General features: G+C 38.9%; 1 protein-coding gene across 1 annotated transcript; it reads right to left on the minus strand.

Moving 5' to 3' along the window:
* Positions 1 to 827: 827 nt before the first annotated feature.
* On the minus strand, positions 828 to 2642 carry LOC121588761. The gene is made up of 6 exons (XM_041907125.1): positions 2543 to 2642; positions 2360 to 2450; positions 1822 to 2022; positions 1589 to 1756; positions 1404 to 1524; positions 828 to 1334 (listed from the first exon to the last, which is right to left on the minus strand). Exons 3-6 carry the CDS (start codon positions 1948 to 1950, stop codon positions 1198 to 1200), a joined length of 555 nt encoding a protein of 184 aa, XP_041763059.1. The 5' UTR covers positions 1951 to 2022; positions 2360 to 2450; positions 2543 to 2642; the 3' UTR covers positions 828 to 1197.
* Between the last annotated feature and the right edge of the window lie 18414 nt (positions 2643 to 21056).

The following is a 21056-nucleotide window of genomic DNA, read 5'->3' on the forward strand; positions in this document are numbered from 1 at the left end:
AAAAACTATAACTAAAAATAACTAAAATTCATTGAACTTCTTCTTTCCTATACTTTTGTAGCGACATGTCCCATATCGTTTTTGTTCCAATAAATACAATTTTAGTAACTACAAGATGCAACTTAAAACAATTAATTTTTTATCATTTTGTAGGTGATATTGTTTTGAATGAAGCATGTTCAAAGCAGCTTTTTTGTTGTACAATCCGATCCGGCCGCTGTTCTTATCAAATAATGCTTCAAATATCGCAGCGTTTGTTTTACGGCAGCTGAACAACACTTTTAAACTAGCTTATAGATTGCAAGCAACAACTCGCAGTGTGTAACTGGAACCTACTACAGAACCTTTCTCGCATAAAGATCGTCGTCTGAACATGCTCAACAATGGGATATGTTAATACGGTGATAGTCTACACAGAAAACTTTTTTTACTGAACTTCAGTAAAATTTTACTGAATTTTTTTTAACTGAGGTTTCAGTAATCCTTTCAGTAAAAAGAATGTTTACTGAATCATTCAGTAATGTCCGGTGCTCACCAAAATGACAGATCGTTTACTGAAAACACAGTAAAGGGAATTGAATAATGCTGATTATTCAGTAAACGGTTGTGCGTCAAAAATGACAGTTCTTTTGCTGAACTTTCAGTAAAGCTAAGCTCATGTTGCCGAAAAACCAGTAAATATTGTTTTTACTGAAAATTCAGTAATTTGTTTTGCTGAAAAAGGGTAAATAAATAATCAAATTTTACACCAGAATAAAAATATGTTTGAATAGTATTTTTAATTCAATCTTTTTTATTTCATGTAGTGTTGTTTTTCTTTCTTTGAATGTAAGTAAACTGTTTTAAAGTGATGATCAGTTCATCTGAAGAATAAAGTTATTTACAGTAGTTGAAGGCTCGGTTATTTGCATTACTATCGATGTAAAGAACGAATAAAAGTTGGACAGCGAAGGTTCAAATTTCAAATTAAAAAAATTATGTGTCTTAATCAAAATGAAAAATGCATGCTGCAAATCGGAGCCTACAGAGAAATAATGATTTCCAATGCGTATAAATGTTTCTCCCGAGGTGTACTGATTTGCTTTTATAATTAGCACAGGGTTTTTGGTAGATCGATATGTCCCGATTAATTGCACGATATCATCTTCTGGCTGAAAAAAATATCCAAAAATGTTTAAGAAAAGAGTATTTAAAAGTTTATAAATAAAAACTCGCATTTATCCATTCCACAACAGCCTCAAGCATATTAACTATTTTCTGTGATCCATTATTGACACGCTTAGCACCTCGTGTCGGCGTTCGCTGTTTTATTATGAGTAACAAGCGAACAAACTCTGTAAAAAGTTTAGTAGTTTTTTTGTATACAGTTATAGATTCTATAATATTCATAATAGTATGCTTACTTTCGTTGATTGTTGTGTGGATATGCTTGAACGTATCCAATATCTTGTGTTGCAACGTGCTCCAATTTTCATCTGTGTGTTGTTTTGCCGTAGGAAACATCACACCAAAATCATGATAAATCTTAATATATTAAAGAATACAGGAGATAGATTAAAGATTAAAAAACACAAATTATTGATAATACCAGATATCCGTCATATTCCGTTGACACAGGAAACATTTCCATCATGGTGGTGGTTATGTCCGTTTTTTTCATTCTCATTTCTTGTCGAATCACCGTAGTTTTTATCCAATCTTCTTTAATTTGGGAGAACGATTCTTCTGAAGGCACAATAAGTTTAAGCTTGTTAACCTATAAAGACAGGATATAAAAGTGTAAAATGATAATACCTGGTGCAGGGTTGATGTAATACATACCATTTCAGTTAAACTATCATCCGTCCGATTTGATGGATCTGAACTTGTACCGCTTGCGCTTACATCAACTATATCCGTTTCCGTATTCCGTTTAGGTCGTCGAACTTGTTTTTTGTATTTTCGTACCATGTATTCTAGATGAAATTGCAAAGTTCCAGCAGGTTTTCCTTCGCCAAGGCCTTCTGGATGATACCATACACTCTGTAAAAAAAAACAGTAATTAATTTCATATAATGTCTATAATGACAATATTTATTCTATTTCTAAAAATGGTATTAACACTGCTTCTAGACGATCCAAAAATCCTCCGCGACAATTTTTGGTGACAAAGCATCTGTCAACAAACGTTTTAGCACGAAAGTATGGCTAACTTCGATCGTTTCATCACGAAACGCTTCTGTGAAAATTTTACAAACTCGCTAGAATCACGGTTGCCCTATGATTTTGTTCTATAACCGAGAAGCACAAAGAGCTCGCAGAAAATTTTTCGCGGTACAAAAGATGGTCGTCTAGAAACAGTGTAACGTTATTAACCAACCTGTGGATATTTTGCACTTGTAGATTTCAATGTTGGGTATTTCTTGACTAAGGATATGGCAATTATGTTTTTGTGATGTGAACTGGGATGACTGAAATGAAAAAAAAACGGAATATTTTCTCAAATAAAACTATCATTTCCTCATATGATAACTTTGGTTTGGTTATAAAAGAATTGACTTACTATCCATAACGTTTGATGAGGTAATCGCTGAGTACTTTTGTTATACTTCTAGTCAGTGCAACGGTGATTGCATGATTTTCTGAATGAAGTGTTTCTATTATTTCTAGTCCTTCAGGAGTTTTTTTTTAATACCAAGTCAATGTCGAAATCCTAGAAGAAAAATAAAATAATATGATAAATGAATAATGCATAATTGTGTACAAATATTTCCTTTTCCAGTGATGGTGATGCTGCTTCCTCATACTGATTGCATGTAGATTCTTCATATATTTCCAGATCAGCTGATGATAAATTTGTTTTCCGGGCTTGACTTTCTCGTTGTTGTTTTTGAATTTTTTTTCTCTGTCCAGTATTTAGCTTCAGCCGATTGAAATCTGTTTCATCTAACATCATAAATGTCTCCATGTCTAAAATACCTTCGGCATCTATTTTTTAAATTTAAAAATCATCATTGTAAATTTTGCGAGAAATATACTTGGCATTATCATTATATATTTTCCAGAAATAGTAGGTTGTGTGACAATGTATATCTGATAATTCGACCAAAAATTGATAATTTTCATTCTCGACCAAGTATGCTTGAAGTATGTCATTGAATTCAATTGTTTCCAATGATGCAATCAATAATTTTACTGTCTCGTTTATCAACATTATCTCCTTGATTTCCCCATAACGGGGAATTCCATTACGTTCTATTGTTCTAATTGATACGATACAGTTCTGGCGAAACCGGATTCCGTTGTACATAATTTCCTTTGGACAAAAACATGTATCTTCCAGTTGATGATTTAATAGTTGAGCACTTAATGTATCCTTAACCATTTTTATTCTATCTGATCGATAATTGGTATTGTCTTTAAAAGGTTTCTCTACGATAGTAAGTGCTTGTGCAAATATTTGTCTTTTCGCCAAACTGTAGCACACGTTTTTGTAGTTTCGTGACGCATTCATTTGGGTTTTGATATATTTGTTTTTTTGTTCAAAAACCCGACAGTCATACTGTTCCATAGGACCTATTTCTTTAATGCATTCCGGATAATGATAAATGTGATGCAGTTTATTTGGACGACAATTGAATAATTGAATGAACATAGTGTGAAATATTTTGATGTTCATTTCCAATTTCGCCAAATGGTAATCTGAAACTGTCGTTGAAAAAGATATCCGAGTAACGTTGATCAGCACGCTTATGAGATCCAAATATTTACACCCACGGGGCACTTTGTGTATGAAGAGAAAAGGAAATGCTCTTAATAAAAGTAGATACTGCGAAGCTGTTTGTCTCATACGGTGTTTGGACGGTACTAGCAGCATAGGAGCAGTAATATTTGCTGATGGCTTGTTTTTGCTGTCACGGTATCCATAATTGAACGATTTTAATCGATGATTTATGAAATCAATAGAAAAACCAAGTTGTTTATCTCTGTAGTAATGTGCCAAAACTAGTTGCAGAGTGACTGGAATCACACCCTCAGCCAGATCATGCATTACATCAAAGCAGTGGTTGTTTGTCAAATGGAAGTGCTGAAGATCATTCAAGATACAACCAGTAGTTTTCAGGCCACAATCTTTTGATGAAATATTCTTCTTCTGCACTTGTTCGAGATTATGTTCATACCATGCACGGTCACGTAAATGATATTGACTAACAAAAGGATCATTTAGAAAATTATTACGGGTTATCGTGCACTCGCGACAAAATAACCTTGCAGATGGTCCTAACAATCCAAATAATTCGTGTATGGCTAAGGTATCTCCAGCCACGACGATAACAGCCCCACGAATAGTAATGTTTTGATTGTTTATATATATTATAACGCCTTTTTCAAGTTTCTTGAGGTCTTCAACGAGGGGCAAAAGGATTTTGTTATAGCCATGTTTTTTGGTGTCTATGGATTTTGCATAAATAAGTGGAAATACAGATTTTGTTGATGCATTGAACCTTCGCGGTAGATTTTGAATTTTAAAGTACATGGCTGATATTTTGTTGTTTCCCGCTCTTGAGCTCAATGCGTTACATGGTTCCACATCATCTTCGTAAATTATAATTCTGAGAGCATTTGGGTATGCTTTGAAGTAGTCACTATTTTTGTACTGTTTGCCATCAATGAATGATTGGTACACTCCTGACCGTTCGTTAAATGATTCTTTTTCTGTTAAAGCCAATCTATTATCTGGGGTTTTTAGTATCATTTTTAATGATTCTACTATTGGTATATATTGAAAAGTAGCATAAGCCTGCAAAACAAGCAATTTTTGGTTCGGTTAAGTGGAGTGATCATATGAGAAGTTGATTCAAATTACCTTTTTACACTTTTCCTTTCCATCGACGAATCGTTTTACTTCTTTTCCATTAAGCATAATAGATCGGGGCTTCGGAATTGCACCTATTAGCGAATTTATAAACGATTCTTGCTTGGAAGATGTTTTGACGTGTTTGAAAATGTTATCTAACCATATGCTGTTTTGTAATGCGACAGATTTTTCTGGCGGAATATGTGATACAAATTTTTCAAGGAATGCAGACACTTTTTGACGAACTTATTCATTTATTTGACCAACAAGTGACTCGCCGAAGTTCATCACTTGTTTTATTTTTTGGTCTGTAAATGAAACATCAGCTTTTAGTTGACAAATACAAACAGCAGCAAATTCTCTTATGGATTCCAGGTTACAGGTAAGCTTTTCTTGGTTATTTGAATGGTTATCTGAATTTTCTGATGGGGTTTTATAATTTTCAGATGGCTGGAGAGTATCATCCGTCAGTTTATGGCTTGAGACTGGATCCAACATGACATTGGTTTCAGTTTGAAATAGTGACAACGGGTGTTTTGTTGTTATATGGAGCTTTAAGTTGCCAAAAGTCCGGTAGCTCGTACGGCAACCTCTTTTCATACAAGTGTAGTGGACGAGATTCTTTTCGAACTCCTTTTTCATAAAATGAATATTTAGATGCCGTCGTAAGCCATCAACATATCCCTCAACCAGTGGCGCGTTAAACGGTGGGCGGACTGAGCGGCCGCCAGGGGCCCCGGCGATCTAGGGGGCCCCGTCATTGTGGATGTTCGACTTCGTATCGAATCTACCCCCCCCCCCCCCCCCTGGATGGGACTTTTATCATCTATTTCAAAAAGACTTATTTTTAATGAATTCATTTTTCCCATCGCTTCACTCACTACATTTTGTCGAGGGCCCCGAACTGCAGAAAACCGGGGCCCCATACTACTCAAAGCAGCACATTAAATGTTCTAAGAACTCTGCCGATACTTGCACCAAAGTCGCAAGCAAAGAACGCTGCGACACGCGCGCACAGCTCAAATCAATACCTCATCATCGTTGGCGCAAAGTATTGGGCTGAGCGAGAAACCTTCAATTTTTGCTGGTGTGGGTGGCCTGTGCACGAGACACCCAAACCCAAAACCACGCAGAGCAGCTTGCTGCTAAAATGGAATGCACAGAATGCTGCGCTTAACTACCACCGAAAACGCGTTACACAACATAAGCATACAACACACCCAAACAAAAATTTAAAGACCCCTACACAGAATTTCAATACAGCGGCCCGTAACCGGTAAAATTAGCAGGGAAAATTGACTAACATCAAGCAAGCAACGGAGCTCCAGTGGGTAGAGGTTTCATTCGAGAAACGATTCCATCGATATCGATGTGTGCGCTTTTCAATTTGGCTTGGATGAAACGTGCCTGTGCTTGTCTGGGGGCCCCTTTGCAGATGTGTGCTGAAAACAGACAGCTGTTTTCACGCGAAAAATGGTATTCACATCTCAAGCCTGAGCCGTGGAGCGTGCCTGCTTTTAACCCAAAACCTTAAACTTTCACGCGGGGCCCTACTCAACTTTTGTGGTCAACTGACAAATAGGGGAAATCGGGAAGGGGTGGTATTCATATGTCCAAAAAGGATCTGGGCCATGTTAATATTAAAATGATGTTTTATCACTATTTAGATACAACTTTTTACGTGAAGACAAGATAAAAACCGTTACAGCTATATTGAAGCCAAAACTCAAAGGTGGTTTACGGGGCCCCAACGATTATGTGGACTCTTCGATGAAGGGGCCCCGTCGGTAAGGGCCCCCGTCGGTAAGGGCCCCCGTCAATAAGGTCGTTTGGTCAACGGTGCTTCAGTGGGTTGAGGTTTCATTCGAGAAATGGTTAAATCGATGCCATTGTGTGCGCTCTTGACTGGGATGAACCGTCTTGTTCTTGTATACGGGGCCCCTGCTACCGCTTTGCGATTGTGTGCCGAAAGCAGACAGCTGTTTCACGCGAAAAATGGTATTCACATTCCTGGCCTGGGATAGTGGATTGTGTGTGTCTTTTAATGCAAAAACTTAAATTTTCATTCTTGATCCTAATCGAACACATCAAATTTGTGGACCGAAGAGAAGGGGAAATGGGAAAGGTTTCAGTTAGAAGGAAGGGGGGGTATAAAAATACTCAAGGAACCTATGGACCATGTTCATTTATATATGGTTTTTATCGACTATTTCAATTTTTGTGAATACAACAAGACCAAAAACCGTTACAGCTGCATCTACATACAGCCATATACAGCCATAATACGAAGAACAATCTCCATTGCCTCGGCCATTTGGGGGCCCCGTTGATGATCCCGTCGATTGAGGGGCCCCTTCCATTTGGTGTTGTCAACCCAATATACCCCCATTTTCCCTCCGGGGGTTATGTTTACAATCAGATTTACTATTACTACCAGACCTATCAGAAGCATATTTATTTTATTTATCAGAAGCATTTTACTATCAGAAGCAGAAAACATTTGTCTTTTTAACATGTGCAATATTTTTACCTTAGTTGGATGCGCAGAACGCTGCGATACATGCCCACAGCTCAAAACAATATCATTTCATCATCGTTGGCCCAAAGCGTTGGATCAATGCATTGAACGCTACGCACGATTTGGGTAAAGCGAAAATCCGTTACAAGAGATACCTCACGCAAACTACAAGGACATACGACATTAAAAGGATCCGAAACCGATCTCAACACAACGGTTCGTAGCCGTAGAAATTAGCAAGAAAAATTGGCTGACACCAAACACGCTCTTTTTATCTGTTGAGGTTTCATTCAAGAAACGATACCGATGTCGATGTGTGCGCTCTTTAATTTGGCCTGTGTCTATGTTATCACGCAAAAACTAAGAACTCGTGCCCCAGCTATCTTTTGGGGACTGGACGAAGTGATGGTGGAAAAGCAAGCTGTTGAAGGGTTTGGGTCAAATTTGGAAGGGTCGACGGAAAGAAAATATCGATATGAATGATCGCGTAAAATTTGAACTAATTAAGCTATCGACAGCGGTCGGCAAAGTCCGGCCCGCCACAATATGCAGTCAGGCCCGAGAAAATATTTGCCCGATTTTGAATGACAGGAAGATCCTATTTATTAAAAAGCAACTGAACATATTTTAATATGACAATTCATATAGTTAAACTCTTCCAAATTTGATCACCATAACATGGATTGTCGGACCAATCAATATGATCAAATTTGAGGAGAAATTAGAAATAGAAACGAATAATTCCATAAAAACCTGACTGTTGATTTTACGAGAACAATGGTTACACACTATTGATTTTTAAGGATGCAATGATTTTCTAGGAGTATTTTTTAAGGAAATGCGCTATCAATTTGTCTGACCTTGCCTTACTTGTCCGTGGCCTCATAATAGTACTGAACGATTGTACGTTTGTCTCGATAATTTTTCAGCTGTTAAGGTTTTTGTATCATCTTCAGATATATCCTGAAACAAATTTGCAACATGGAAGGAAGGGTACATTGAGAAGCGATATTGCGATTTTGCTTAATTGTTTGGAACTTTTTATGACTTTTGCACACTATGCTGCTGACTCTTAATTGAAGAATCTTTGCAATTAATTTTAGTAATTGTAAGTTAATAAAACGAATTTGAAACTTGCTTGGATGATATAATAATTTAAGAAAAACAATAATATAACCAATCGCATTGTTTAATATCATAAACCAGTTATTTTGTGTATTAACTGTAATAATATAATAACGTATGTGTAGAAGAAAAAATGCATTCTCCTGGCCCTCTACGATCGATCATTTAGAAAGCAACTGATCTAAAGCAGTGGTCTCCAATCTGTGGTCCGCGGATCACTTGAGACAAACATACTGCAATACAGGGTATTCCCAGTTACTTTCGAATGAAATATTGTTTTTCCCACGTGCAAAAAGTTATCGCTGTGACCGATTGAAAATGAAGTGGCCGTAATTCGAAGCAAGACGGTACTTCAGTATTCATTGTAAAGGTAAACACCAACCTAAAAGCAAACTATTGTTTTCATGTTATGCTCACGATGACGATTTTAAATCAAATCGTCCGTACTATGAAACACGAGCTGGAAACTGTAAAGTAGGAAAGAAAATATCGTTTAGAACCATCGTTCTCGTCAATAAAAGACAAACGTAACTAGCTTAGCGAAAACGATAACTTTCTGACCTTTAACTTCTTTTGAGTATAAATAAAACCAACTCCGATCATGGCAGGTCAGATTTGTTCGGATTGTCAGGATAGGACTAAGCCCATCCATCATCTATCGACTTCTCATTTAAGGAGTTTACTTATGTCCTCCTACCCACGGCAAGCCCTCTAAACTCCAACGTCCTAAAGGTTTTTATGATCGCCTAGACGATCAAGTGTCGAAAGTCCGCTTCGAAACAGTATCCACAGTACCCAAAATTTGAACATACCACAAAGCCTTTCTGATATTACTGATTGTTTAGTCATTGATATCGATTAAAAATTGGCGAAAAAAAGTATTGAGATTGGGGTTTTTATTGATGCGCAGGATGGCAGTCCTTTCTGCTCATGTTCATTTCTGTTTCATAAAGTTTTATACAGATGTGAACTGTATTTTGTCGAAACAAGTTTGTTGATTTGGTATGCACTCACGGTTACCACAAAATTTATGTGAAGATTTTTCTCAACCAAAACGTTAATTCCGCAAGCCGAATATGCACCTAAAATTTTATCGGGGTGTCTGTAACTGCAGCAAACTTAGAAAATTTGCAGTTCATGATTCGTACACCATTTCACAACCCCCCCCCCCCCCCCCCCCCGTCGATGGATTTGGTAAAGGGCCCCGTCTACCATAACGCCTAGGGCCTCGGAGAGGCTTAACCCGCCACTGCCCTCAACCAGTTGCTTGCAACAGAAACACTGCAGCACATCTGCCATTTTTCTTCTGAAACAATCAAACATTCTGGTTAAAATCACTTATACTTACGGAAAAGCTCTTCCAAATCAAAATTTTCGTTTGTTTGGAGGGAGGATATCACTTGCTGTAACTCAACTTCCATGATTTCTACCTTTTTATTGTGTATTTATTCCGATTTTCCAAACGTTTTGCACTTTTTACGCATCGAGCCCAAGTGGATTATGAGTAATGGTTTGACATCTGATTGACAGACGAAGGCAGCGAGCAAAACAGGTCAGCTCATTTCATTCGATTTGACATTTGATTACAAACAAATAACAATGTGATGAAATTTCGTTGTTCACAAAAGCCGAATCATTTTCTTTTATTGCTATCTCACTTTATGATGATGAAGGAAAATAAATAAATTTAGAAACATCACTTTTTCCTTTATTTTTCCCAACGCGTCGAATGGTATAAATGCATTTATAAATCCCTTCTGTCAAACAGGGCCGCTTCATTCAGTCTATGGGGCTACCTGACATTTATGTTCCTTAAATTGACAGATCTGAGGGAATAGATTGCTGCATTTTCAGTAATTTTCTTCACTGATATTCAGTGACATTACAAATTTGACACTGATTTTACTGATTTTCAGTAAAAATTCCATAACTGAAATGTATTCAGTAAATTATTTTACTGAAAATCAGTAAAAACATGACATTTATGCTGAAAACCAGTAAAATATTCGATTACTGAACCGTTTCAGTAAAAAACTTTACTGAAGCCGGATGAGAAAATTTGCTGTGTATGAATTGCGGCGTGCAAACAACACACAACTCCCAGTGATTCCTGAATGTTTGTGATGGTGATCACTCAATGCTTAATTCCAGATTTTTGTGGAGCACCTGGGCAGGAACGTGCACAACGTGCCCTGAAGATGCAGCTAGTCGGCTTGAGGAATGAATATATTTGGGGCCCGCGAATGGGGAGGAATTTATTTGTATCGTCAGTATAAAGATAGTGGTTTCCTGGAACAAACACCCCAAATACGTCATACAAAGAGTACAATGAAATATCGATCAACATTGCTTCCTTGTGACACACCTAACGAAGCGATGATAAACGGTGCAAGGTGTAGTGTCCAGGCCAACAGCTGTTCCGGCAGTCTTAAAGTTAGGAGTTTGACGAGTAGTAAGGAATGTGGAACACTATCGAAAGCAGCCGCTTTGAAGCATCGATAGTGTCAGCCGGGTGATTCGTGTGTTGTGATCGCTGCCTTCTGATTTCCGGCCAGCATCTGCAACTGTACGATGGCAAACCTTATCTGTAGCAGCGCGTTTGTACGTCCGGCCAAGAGCCAAACCGCTTAGACCTGAACAGTAGCATTAATGGTTCTATGGCAAAAGACCATCAACGCACTTTATAGACTATCATATTTCATTTAAACTATTTTACTGCAGAAAAGACTCCATAATTTGTAGTGGCTATCAAGAAATTCACATAAAAATTTTATTTCATACTAATATCTTTCCATACAAGTTCTGTACTATTAGTTATTCACAGGATAAAAGTTTAATAGTCGATATACTGTACATCATGAATAAATAATGTACATAAACAGATTCATAGCTCTACTTGACAAAGCGCAATCATTTACTTTAATTTCTTACATTCAAAGCGCATTCGTTGAATTCATTAGCTTTCCTAACTGACTAATCTTTACAACTAACAGGATGAGTATTTCATACTATAGCTACATATTACAAGATAACTTGCCTTAACTCTAATCACTATTACCACTATTACACTATTACTGTAATATACAAAGGAACACAATCAACAAACAGTATTCATTAAAATCTCATTGAGAGCTCATCAGAAAAAGTTCGTATCAGACCGTCCCAAAATTATAATTATGTACACTAATTTTACATAAATAACATGCGTATCGATGTGCTACGTATTATTATTATTATTATTATTATTATTATTATTATTATTATTATTATTATTATTATTATTATTATTATTATTATTATTATTATTATTATTATTTTTATTATTATTATTATTTATTATTATTATTTACGTTATCGGGCAATGGGCCTAAATAACAGATACAAATTCTTAATTAGTAAACAACTTAAACATAAATAACACTAGCCCTTTACATCTGACGAAGGCGAGAAACAGGGATATGAAAATCTGCAGATGATTCAAGTCTATTGTAGCTGACACACATTTTAATTAAAGGGTCGTTAGCGCCAAATGAGGAAGATCGAAATGGAATCCTGATTAAAGACCTGCTTCTAAGATCCCTAGTAGGTTCAAAAAAGCTGATGAGATTTAAAATTTCAGGTGCATCAATAAGTCCATTTAATAATTTATGCATGAAAATACATTGAGCATTCTTTCTCCTGTGTTCTGTGAGACCAAATAACTGACACCTGACATGGTACGGGGAGCGTGGCATTTGGTTTGACCAAGGAAGACGATAAAACATAGCGCGAGTCACCTTTTTCTGAACTTTTTCTATCATGTCTATATAGGTCACTTGGTTTGGACACCAAACAACGCAAGCGAATTCTAGTATAGGACGGACTAGGGCACAGTATAACGATTTAAGACAGAAAGGATCTTTAAAGTCGGAAGAAGCACGTAGAATAAAATCTAACATATTTAATGCTTTTGAGACGATTGTGTGGAAATGGCACGATAATATAAGTTTACTGTCTAACATTATTCCTAAATCACGAACTACAGGTGACCGCGGCACACTGTCTTGACCAATTTTGTAATTAAACGTTATTGGAATCCTTTTCTTAGAGAAAGTAATGCAGTTACATTTTTGTACATTCACAAACATTTCGTTATCATGGAACCACGTCAAAAAATGGTTTACGGAATCTTGAAGTATTTCGCAGTGATTTAAATTTTCAACAGCAAGGAACATCTTAAGATCGTCTGCATATAGTAAAACATTGACGTTGGGAACAGCAAACACAATACCGTTAATAAATATAATAAATAATAATGGCCCTAATATGCTTCCTTGTGGAACACCAGAAAAGTTACAGAAAGGATCAGAAGTTTTTTTTTTCCAATTTTTACATTAATGCAACGGTTCATTAGGTAGCTTTCTAACCATGCTAAAAAAATGTAGTGTACACCATATTTTAATAATTTAGCAAGCAATAAGTAGTGGTTGACCTTGTGAAAGGCAGCGCAGAAGTCGGTATAAATGACATCAACCTGGAGGCCCTTGTAAATATTGGAGTAGCAAAATTGAAGCAAATGAAGCAGGTTAGATTCAATCGAACGTTTAGGCATGAAGCCGTGTTGCATAACAGATATAACAGGCAGGAAAGCGTAGGACATGTGGCGGAACATAACTTTTTCAAACAGCTTACTACAAGCACATGACATAGAGATTCCGCGATAATTACATATATCAGATTTGTCTCCTTTTTAAAGACAGGAAACATGTAAGAAGATTTCCATATTTGCGGGAAGCATTTCGACAGTATGGATTTGTTGAAAAGTTGAGTCAGAATAGGCAAAAGAGCAGCCTTACAGTGAATAAGAACTGCACTGGGAATGTTATCCGGCCCAGAGGCATACGAAAGCTTCAGTTGCGATATGGCAGCATCGACCTCATCTTCACTGATAATAGATGTGGATAAGTCAACTGCGTCGTTCATTGCGGAAAATGCTGAAGATAGGTTGAGAGGTTTCAAAGAATTGCAGGTGTACACGGAAGCGAAATGTTCTGCAAAACCTTTGCAGAGATCATCTTCACCCGAAATGATGTTTCCCTTGAAGTTCATTACAGCTGGAAGTCGGTCGCAGGATTTCTTATTTCGTATGAATTTCCAGAATGCAAGTGGATCCTTTTTGAATCTGAATTCGATCTTTCTAACGTAGTCAGCATACGCAAAACGGTTTAACTGTCTGGTCTGGTCTGGTCATCCGCAAAAATTAAATCAAGTATAGTATTGTTACAGTTGGTGATGGAATTAACTTGCTGAAGGCCGGCCAAATTAATTTCATCGAGGAGAATTTGGCAAGTAGGATGTATTCGGGAGTTGCTGAAGTCAAGCGAAGGAAAATCGTTCCGAGTATTCTATTTAAGTTTGGGTTGATTGAAATCTCCGCGAATAATCAAATGATCGTCTTTATATTTTCCCTTGTTTCATGTAGCGTAATACAGAAAGTATTTATAACATCGGGGCAGCTTGGTCAGGAGGGAGGTAGAATGAGCCGATGACTAGGGAAACATCCAAAACTTTTACACGCACCCAAAGACACTCAATTGATGATGTATTAGTAGTGCACAGCGAAGCCGCATATTTGATATTCGTGGCAATGAGAACTCTTCCACCAATACATTTATCACTATTTATGGCAGAGCGATCCAATCGGAAGGTATTGTAGCGGTGGCTGTCAAACAATAGAGAAGATGGGTAACTATCGGCGAGCCAGGTTTCAGTAAGAACGATCACATCCCACTCGGAAATAGCTGTACTGGTAAAGCATTCGGTATTTTTAGTACGTAAACCTCTAGCATTTTGATAGAAGATATAGAATGGATCCTTTAGTGAAACATCGTGTCGGCGCGGACACGTTATTGTTTGTGTAAAAAAGGTGATCCGGAAGAGTTGCCATCAATATTTATTTGCGGTTCTGTTGTTGATGCAGCGTTTGTTTGAATAACCGCGGTAGAGATCGAGTAAGAAGTAGTCGGCTGTGGTGACGTGATAGTGTTGGTGAGATTCATGTCCTGGTGTTTGTTTGTTTTTTCATGTCCTGGTGAGTAGTGTTTGTGTTGAACTGGAAGAGAAACGCAAAGTGGATAAACCGAGTGGACTGTTGCACCAAAAGAAAACACGTGTGTTCGCTTGTACGCTTAACGCAGGAATGATCTTTATTAACGCTCTGAGTTCAATCGTGTGTGTGTAGTGTGCAAAGTGTAGCCTGATTGGCATGCATTCTGTGTTGCCTGATAGGCACTTGTCGCATTCCGATCGCTTCCCTAAGTTGTCGAAGTTTCACTGCTTGCAACGGTTTGGTAAGCAGATCAGCTTGCATGTGTTCGGTTGGGCAGTACTGCAGTTTCACGATGTCGTCCCGAACTATATCCTTCACGAAATTAAATTTCGTATCGATGTGCTTTGCTTTGCGTTCAGCTCGGTCTCCTTTAGTCAACGCAATGCAACTTTGATTGTCTTCGTTGATCAGAACTGGGCCATCCAGTAGCTTGCCAACATCCGCCATCAGTTTCAGGATCCCCTTTACCTCCTGTAGGCACTCGACAAGGGAAACATATTCGGCTTCGGTGCTAGATAGTGCCACACACTTCTGCTAATGACAGCCCCATCCGATGAGCCCGTCGCCGAACTTAAACACGAACCCCGAGTTGGATTTGCGATCGATCTCGTCGCCTGCTCAATTGGCGTCCACAAAACACTCCAGCTTTTATTCGCCGCTTCCAAGGTACAATACACTATCCAGTGTACCCTTGAGGTAACGTAGTATCCGTTTGGCCTCGTGCCAATCTGCTTCTGATGCCCTCTCCTGCCCAGAATGGCCGTGGCGATTGCAATATCGGGTCTGCTGGTCACTGCAGCGTACAACAGAGCCCCTATGAGACTTTGATACGCTTTTGGTGAATCCAACTTCCTGCCATTCTCCTCCTTTCGTTTTAAGAAGCCGGGATCCATCGGGTATTTGGACGGTTTAGCATCTAGCATGCCGAAACACTCCAGAACTCGTTCCAAGTAAGCTTGTTGGTCCATACATTAACGCCCATCGGTACGCCGAAATCGTATGCCGAGAAAAAATCTTAGGTTACCCATGACGCTGATCGTGAAATTCAGTGTCAGGACGTGGAACACCTCAGAAAATTCTTCCTCCGTGTTACATATGACGATCACATCGTCAACGTAAATGAGAATAAAGATGGACTTACCCGCTTTTTCGCGTATGTACAAACATGGGTCCGCCGTTGATTGGATGTTAGTTTTATAGTTATAGTTTAGTTTCCATAGTTTTCAGTACGTTGTCGATCTTCGTATTCCAGACACGAGCTGCCTGCTTGAGCCCGTAAATGCTGCGATGCAGCCTACAGACTTCGTTCGGGTTACCGCTCGCGAATCCCTGTGGCTGGCGCATAAAAATCTACTCCTTGAGAAGACCATGTAGATACGCCGTTTTTATGTCAACGTGCTTCGTTAACATCTTCCTTTTACTCGCTAGAACCAGCATCGTCCGGAAAGTAATCTGCTTTACGACGGGGGCAAACACCAGGTCGTAATCCGTCCCGAATTTTTGGCAGAAACCCTGCGTCACCAGCCGTGATTTATACCGAACAAAATGGCCGTCTTCATCCGCCTTACACTTGAAGATCCATTTCGACCCGATAGCCTTCCGGTGCGGCGGCAGCTCCGCTAGCTCCCACGTTCCATTTTCCTGATGGGACTGCATTTCTTCCGCCATCGCTGATTTCCATTCAGCACTCTGAGGACCGGATACAGCTTCTTTATACGTTTTTGGTTCTGCTATACTTTCCTTCACCAGATATACTTCCTCGTCAAATCTTGCCGGTGGAACGCCAGCTGTCGCTCTCTGTGAACGACGAACGGGAGTACTCGACACCTTCGGCACAGCTTCTGGCATCGCCTTTGGTAGGGCAACTGGGGATAGTTTCGACACCTTAAGGTTTCCCAACTAACAAAATCGTCATGCTTTCTCATTCTACCCTATTGATCAGTCAACCTGAGAGAGCGAGAAAGCATGTTAGTTTTGTCGCTTGGGTTTCCCCTGATTGCAATACTTCTGCCAATTTAAACTTACAAGTAGACATCGAAAAAGCTTTTTTTGATTTATTATGTTCCATCTTACGAGAAACTACGGTTCATGGATTGATTTTGATAACATTTTGGTAAAAACAAAAAAAAGTGTGTTTTTTGTTGCGTCACGACGGCAGTGCGGGTCGACACCATGATGGAGTAAAATCGACACCTTGTGGGGTGATTTCGACACATTGGTTTTTGATTTTAAAATAAAAAACTCTGATGGCCTGTAGTTTTCATTGAAGTTCAACAAAGTATTTAGTACCAATTTTGTGAAAAATTAACACAAAACTTTATTGAAATGTGCGAAAGAAATGAAGCTACAAGCAAGAACAAAATTTTCATTACAAATAGCATCGGTCCAGACTCCATATAGTAGAAGCTGCGGAGGTAGCATCTGGTTTACGGAATGAATGGTTAAGATTCCTTTAAAAAATAACCTGGCAGCCATCTTACAGTTATTTTCTTCTTTTTTTTAAATCGAAAAGTGTTCAATTTTATTTTTCTCTGCCGACTCGAAAGTCGAACATCGGTCAATGTGATTCCAAACCAGCGACTATTTTTTTCTTCAGTTAAGACTACCCGGCCTAAAGTAAGCCTAAAATACGGTCAAAGTAATAAGAATATTAATTTTCATAAGCATAAACCATATATTAAGTACATTGTTTGAGTCCGAGTTTGGCAAACGTGCTGTGAGAGAATAATAGCTAAATTCCATAACTATAACTTCCTTGGTTTGTTGACAACTTGAGTTTTAAAGCGTCTACGGTATTTTGAATTGCGTGTTTGCTCAGCTTGATTTTTACGTTTGTTGTACATCTTTAAGGGACATCTGTATAAAATACAGGCTCTTTCAAATTACGATATAAAAAAAATCATGCAACAAATAAGCATTACACTACTACCAAGTGGGGTGTCGATTTTACCCCCATTGGCCGCACAAGTTTAGTGACATTTTATATTATATAGTTTAATATAAAATTACGCCTTGTGATACAGAACTAATCAATAGTGTATATAAAACAATACTATTAACACGGAAACTATAATTTGGTTGAAATAACGCCACAATTCCTTAAGTCCCAGAAGTAAAAACTTACATCGGCTGTCAATCAGAACCACCATGTGTTTATTTTGTTGTTTTTCGACAATTGACAGGTTTCTGATCAGTGAAATGTGATTCAAATATTCGAAACAGTTTACATAAATAATATGTACTAGCTTTTTTTTTCTTCAAAAAGTTCTATAAATACAAAAACGGCAAGGTGTCGAACTTACCCGCAGTGTCGAACCAACCCTGACTTCGCCTACCGCATCCAGCATCGCCTCTGGCACCGCAGCTTCAGCTTCAGCGTCGTCATCGTCCCACAGTCCGCGAAGCCAATTGTTATCATTACAGGGTTTCGAATCATATAAGGGAATAGTTCAATCACTAAGGGGAATGTTGCAAATCGGTAGGGGAATATTGCATGCAAGCTGTGGATGTTTGCAATCACTTAGGGGAGTTTTGCAATCGATTAGGGGAATGTTGCAAGCGTACTGTGGAGCTGTCATCAGACTGTGGGGTGCCGCAACGTACGTCCACGTACCCTCCCGCATTATCAACATCTGCACTTTGAAAGTCCACGACCGATAGTGTTGCGAAAGCAACTTCGTCGGCTTCTCGACGATAGCGAATATGAAAAATAACGACCGTTTTCACCAACGTACAATGTGCTTTATTAATCACCGGCTCGACCGAATGTAATTATTAACTGTAGTTTTAAAAACGCGGTCTTTGTCGTTTTGAAAGAGGCCGATTATCCTGCGCACGGTCTATTTAAGCCCTTTCTTCCCGCGATGGCCGTTGCGCCATCGCGTTACGCAGCGAACGTTGCCCTTTTCCCGATATCCGAATTTCGAACATCGACTTTGACAGCCGAGATGTTTACACCTATCTCCTGTCATTATCTGTTTCCCACCCGCTGCGCAAAGCGACGGAAGGCGTTATGGCGTTCTGAGTATTTTATCATGCCTTCCTTATCTCTCCAACGGCAAATTTGTCAAGCAGCTCGTCGAGCTACCCGTCCCTGGCTCCGCCTCATACCCCTCGCCTGAGCGCGCTGCCGAAGGTTTGGATGTGTTGGTGCGTCAGACGGCCAATCGCTGTCAGCCATCGTCCGTGCTTTTCCCTCCATAGCGCTATCTCTTTCTCGCGTGTGGACAATGCTCATGAGTTGCTGTGGCGCTTAAAAAACCGTTTATACACATTGCGGCGATGAAGTTGCATTTTTACAAATCAAACCAAAAAGCGCAATGAGTTTAATCGATGCAATGTAAAAATGACTACGGAATCGCTAGCGCACGATGGAGGGTTTGCTGTGCAACGCGCAGAACCCTAATTCGCTCTAACACGTTTCTAACACTAAGCTTTTGCTTTCGTCTGTTGTGGATTACATAGATATGCTAAGCATCCTGCGCATGGTTGTGAGTGTGCGTGTGTATGCAAAACTGTCGCCAAATGTAATTTCTTCCGGAATGTTATGATCCATCGGTCAAAGAAAGGAAGGTGTTCATGACAGTGGTGGAGTGGGGGAATCGGAGGTGCCCTAGGCGGAAAGACGAGTTGAGGCGCCTCTAAATTGTAACTGATGACAGGGAGGAGGGGGTACTGGCACACAGCTGTAGGGAAATAGAACAGTATACTTATATTATCGTGGAGGTGCATCCTTCCCCCTGCCTGCAGCGTATGCACCGGGCAGGAGACAATGTGGCAGTATGCAAGTTACCCGCTAGGATAGGAGCGGTCCCGCGGCACCGCCGTCATTCCTCACATCTGCATGGCCGTCGTGGGTTCTAACCGCGTATGAACCGTCCGCCGTAGCAAGGGGAGACTATCCGGCTACGTGGTACTCAAGTCCTGAAAAGGCCGGCATGATCGCGTAGGCCAGCTGTGTCAAACTCATTTCATCAGAGGGCCGCAAGTACAGATTTTCAGTGATTCGCGGGCCGCAAATGTGAGAATAAAAACTATACCTCAATATTTATATAAAATACTGTTCAAAATCATTATTGTTAAACAAATTGACTTTTTGTACTCCTCGCTTCAAATCTGGAATAGTTTCCTATTTAAAAATTTGCTGTGTTATTTTTCATTGTGCACTTTTTTATTTCGAAAAATAGTTTAATGTACTTTTAAAGTCACATGCATTTTTTATCCTTATTATTAAAATACGACATTTTTCATTAGTCGCGTTCTAACACGGTAGTTCTGTTAGAAAATATCGTCCAACCACACTTCTTCACTAAGGTATCTTTTTCGCGAGGCGAATCATTTTCAAGCCATCCAAGCTATCCATCGCTGGATGAATAACAAATATATTTGCCTGCAATTTTTTGACAGATCAAGAGAAAAATTGTAATAAAACGTGTTTAAACATAATTTTTGCTAATTTCCAAGTTCCAAGAACCCGTATTTTACAAATAATTTTTTTAAATTACGATAATTTTATCTGACAAAGATTCGTTTTTTGACACTTGAAGGGAGATGATTCGCGAATTGAGGTAGTGGACTGTGTGAGCTAATCTATGTAAATAAGCTATACATCGCAGGACTTCGGCATTTCGATTATTTTAATCCTTAATCTAAATACTCATGGCTTAAGCGTAATCATATCATTTTGGTTTTGATTTTTGGGGAGGTTGGAAACATTAATTCGTTTTGTAGAATGTGGGGTACACATAATTCCAACTTGGCTACAATCATTTTTATTCACATTTATGGTGGCATGATTATGAATAAAACAGAAGTGGCTTCAATCGAACATCAAAAATGTAACATTCTAAGGTCGGAGCCGTGCAAATTTGTTCGAAAAAGAATTTCGGAGCCCAATGAATCCTTAACTCGGCACTCGGGGGCATAATTGGTCAAATTCGGGTAATTGGGGCATGGTCAAATTCGGTAGGACCGACCAGATCCATTTCTCACTGCAGATTAGCCGCTCCGTGCGACAACCGATGACTCCAATGGTTCCGAATGGCATTAAACGGCTCTATAAGCTTCGGTCGGCACCGAACGGAACTGTTGGTTTGATTTGGACGGATCAGGAGTCAGAATAGCTAAGATCAAAAATGACGATTCTGACAATCCAGCACTAGTTGTTGCGAAGATTCCAAGTGTGTGTATGAAAGTATTTCATTCCTTTTTCGTTTGTAGAAGGTTGACGCAAATCAATTTTCCATATTTTTCCATAGAATGTGCAATCGAGTGTACACAACATTGTGCTAATATTCAGAATTTCATCGAAACATAATGAGTTTGCATTCAAATCAATTTTTCTTAAGGGTTTCAATTGTTCTGTACGATTGTGCAGCATAAGTTTATGAGATGTTATGGTTACATTCATGTTAGGTTCGAAAAATATACCATCAAAATGATTGTTCTTCTCTGGAAAATTTTATACAATTAGACAAATAGTAATAACA

Source organism: Anopheles merus, chromosome X (genome assembly GCF_017562075.2).
Source record: "Anopheles merus strain MAF chromosome X, AmerM5.1, whole genome shotgun sequence".
Lineage (NCBI taxonomy): Eukaryota > Metazoa > Arthropoda > Insecta > Diptera > Culicidae > Anopheles > Anopheles merus.

Coding starts and splice junctions, on each gene's coding strand:
- LOC121588761 (XM_041907125.1), bottom strand. CDS start 1,950: ATGGTACGAAAATACAAAAAACAAGTTCGACGACCTAAACGGAATACG. Junction 1,757..1,821: donor ATGATAGTTTAACTGAAATG/GTATGTATTACA, acceptor CTGTCTTTATAG/GTTAACAAGCTTAAACTTAT. Junction 1,525..1,588: donor CGGAATATGACGGATATCTG/GTATTATCAATA, acceptor TAATATATTAAG/ATTTATCATGATTTTGGTGT.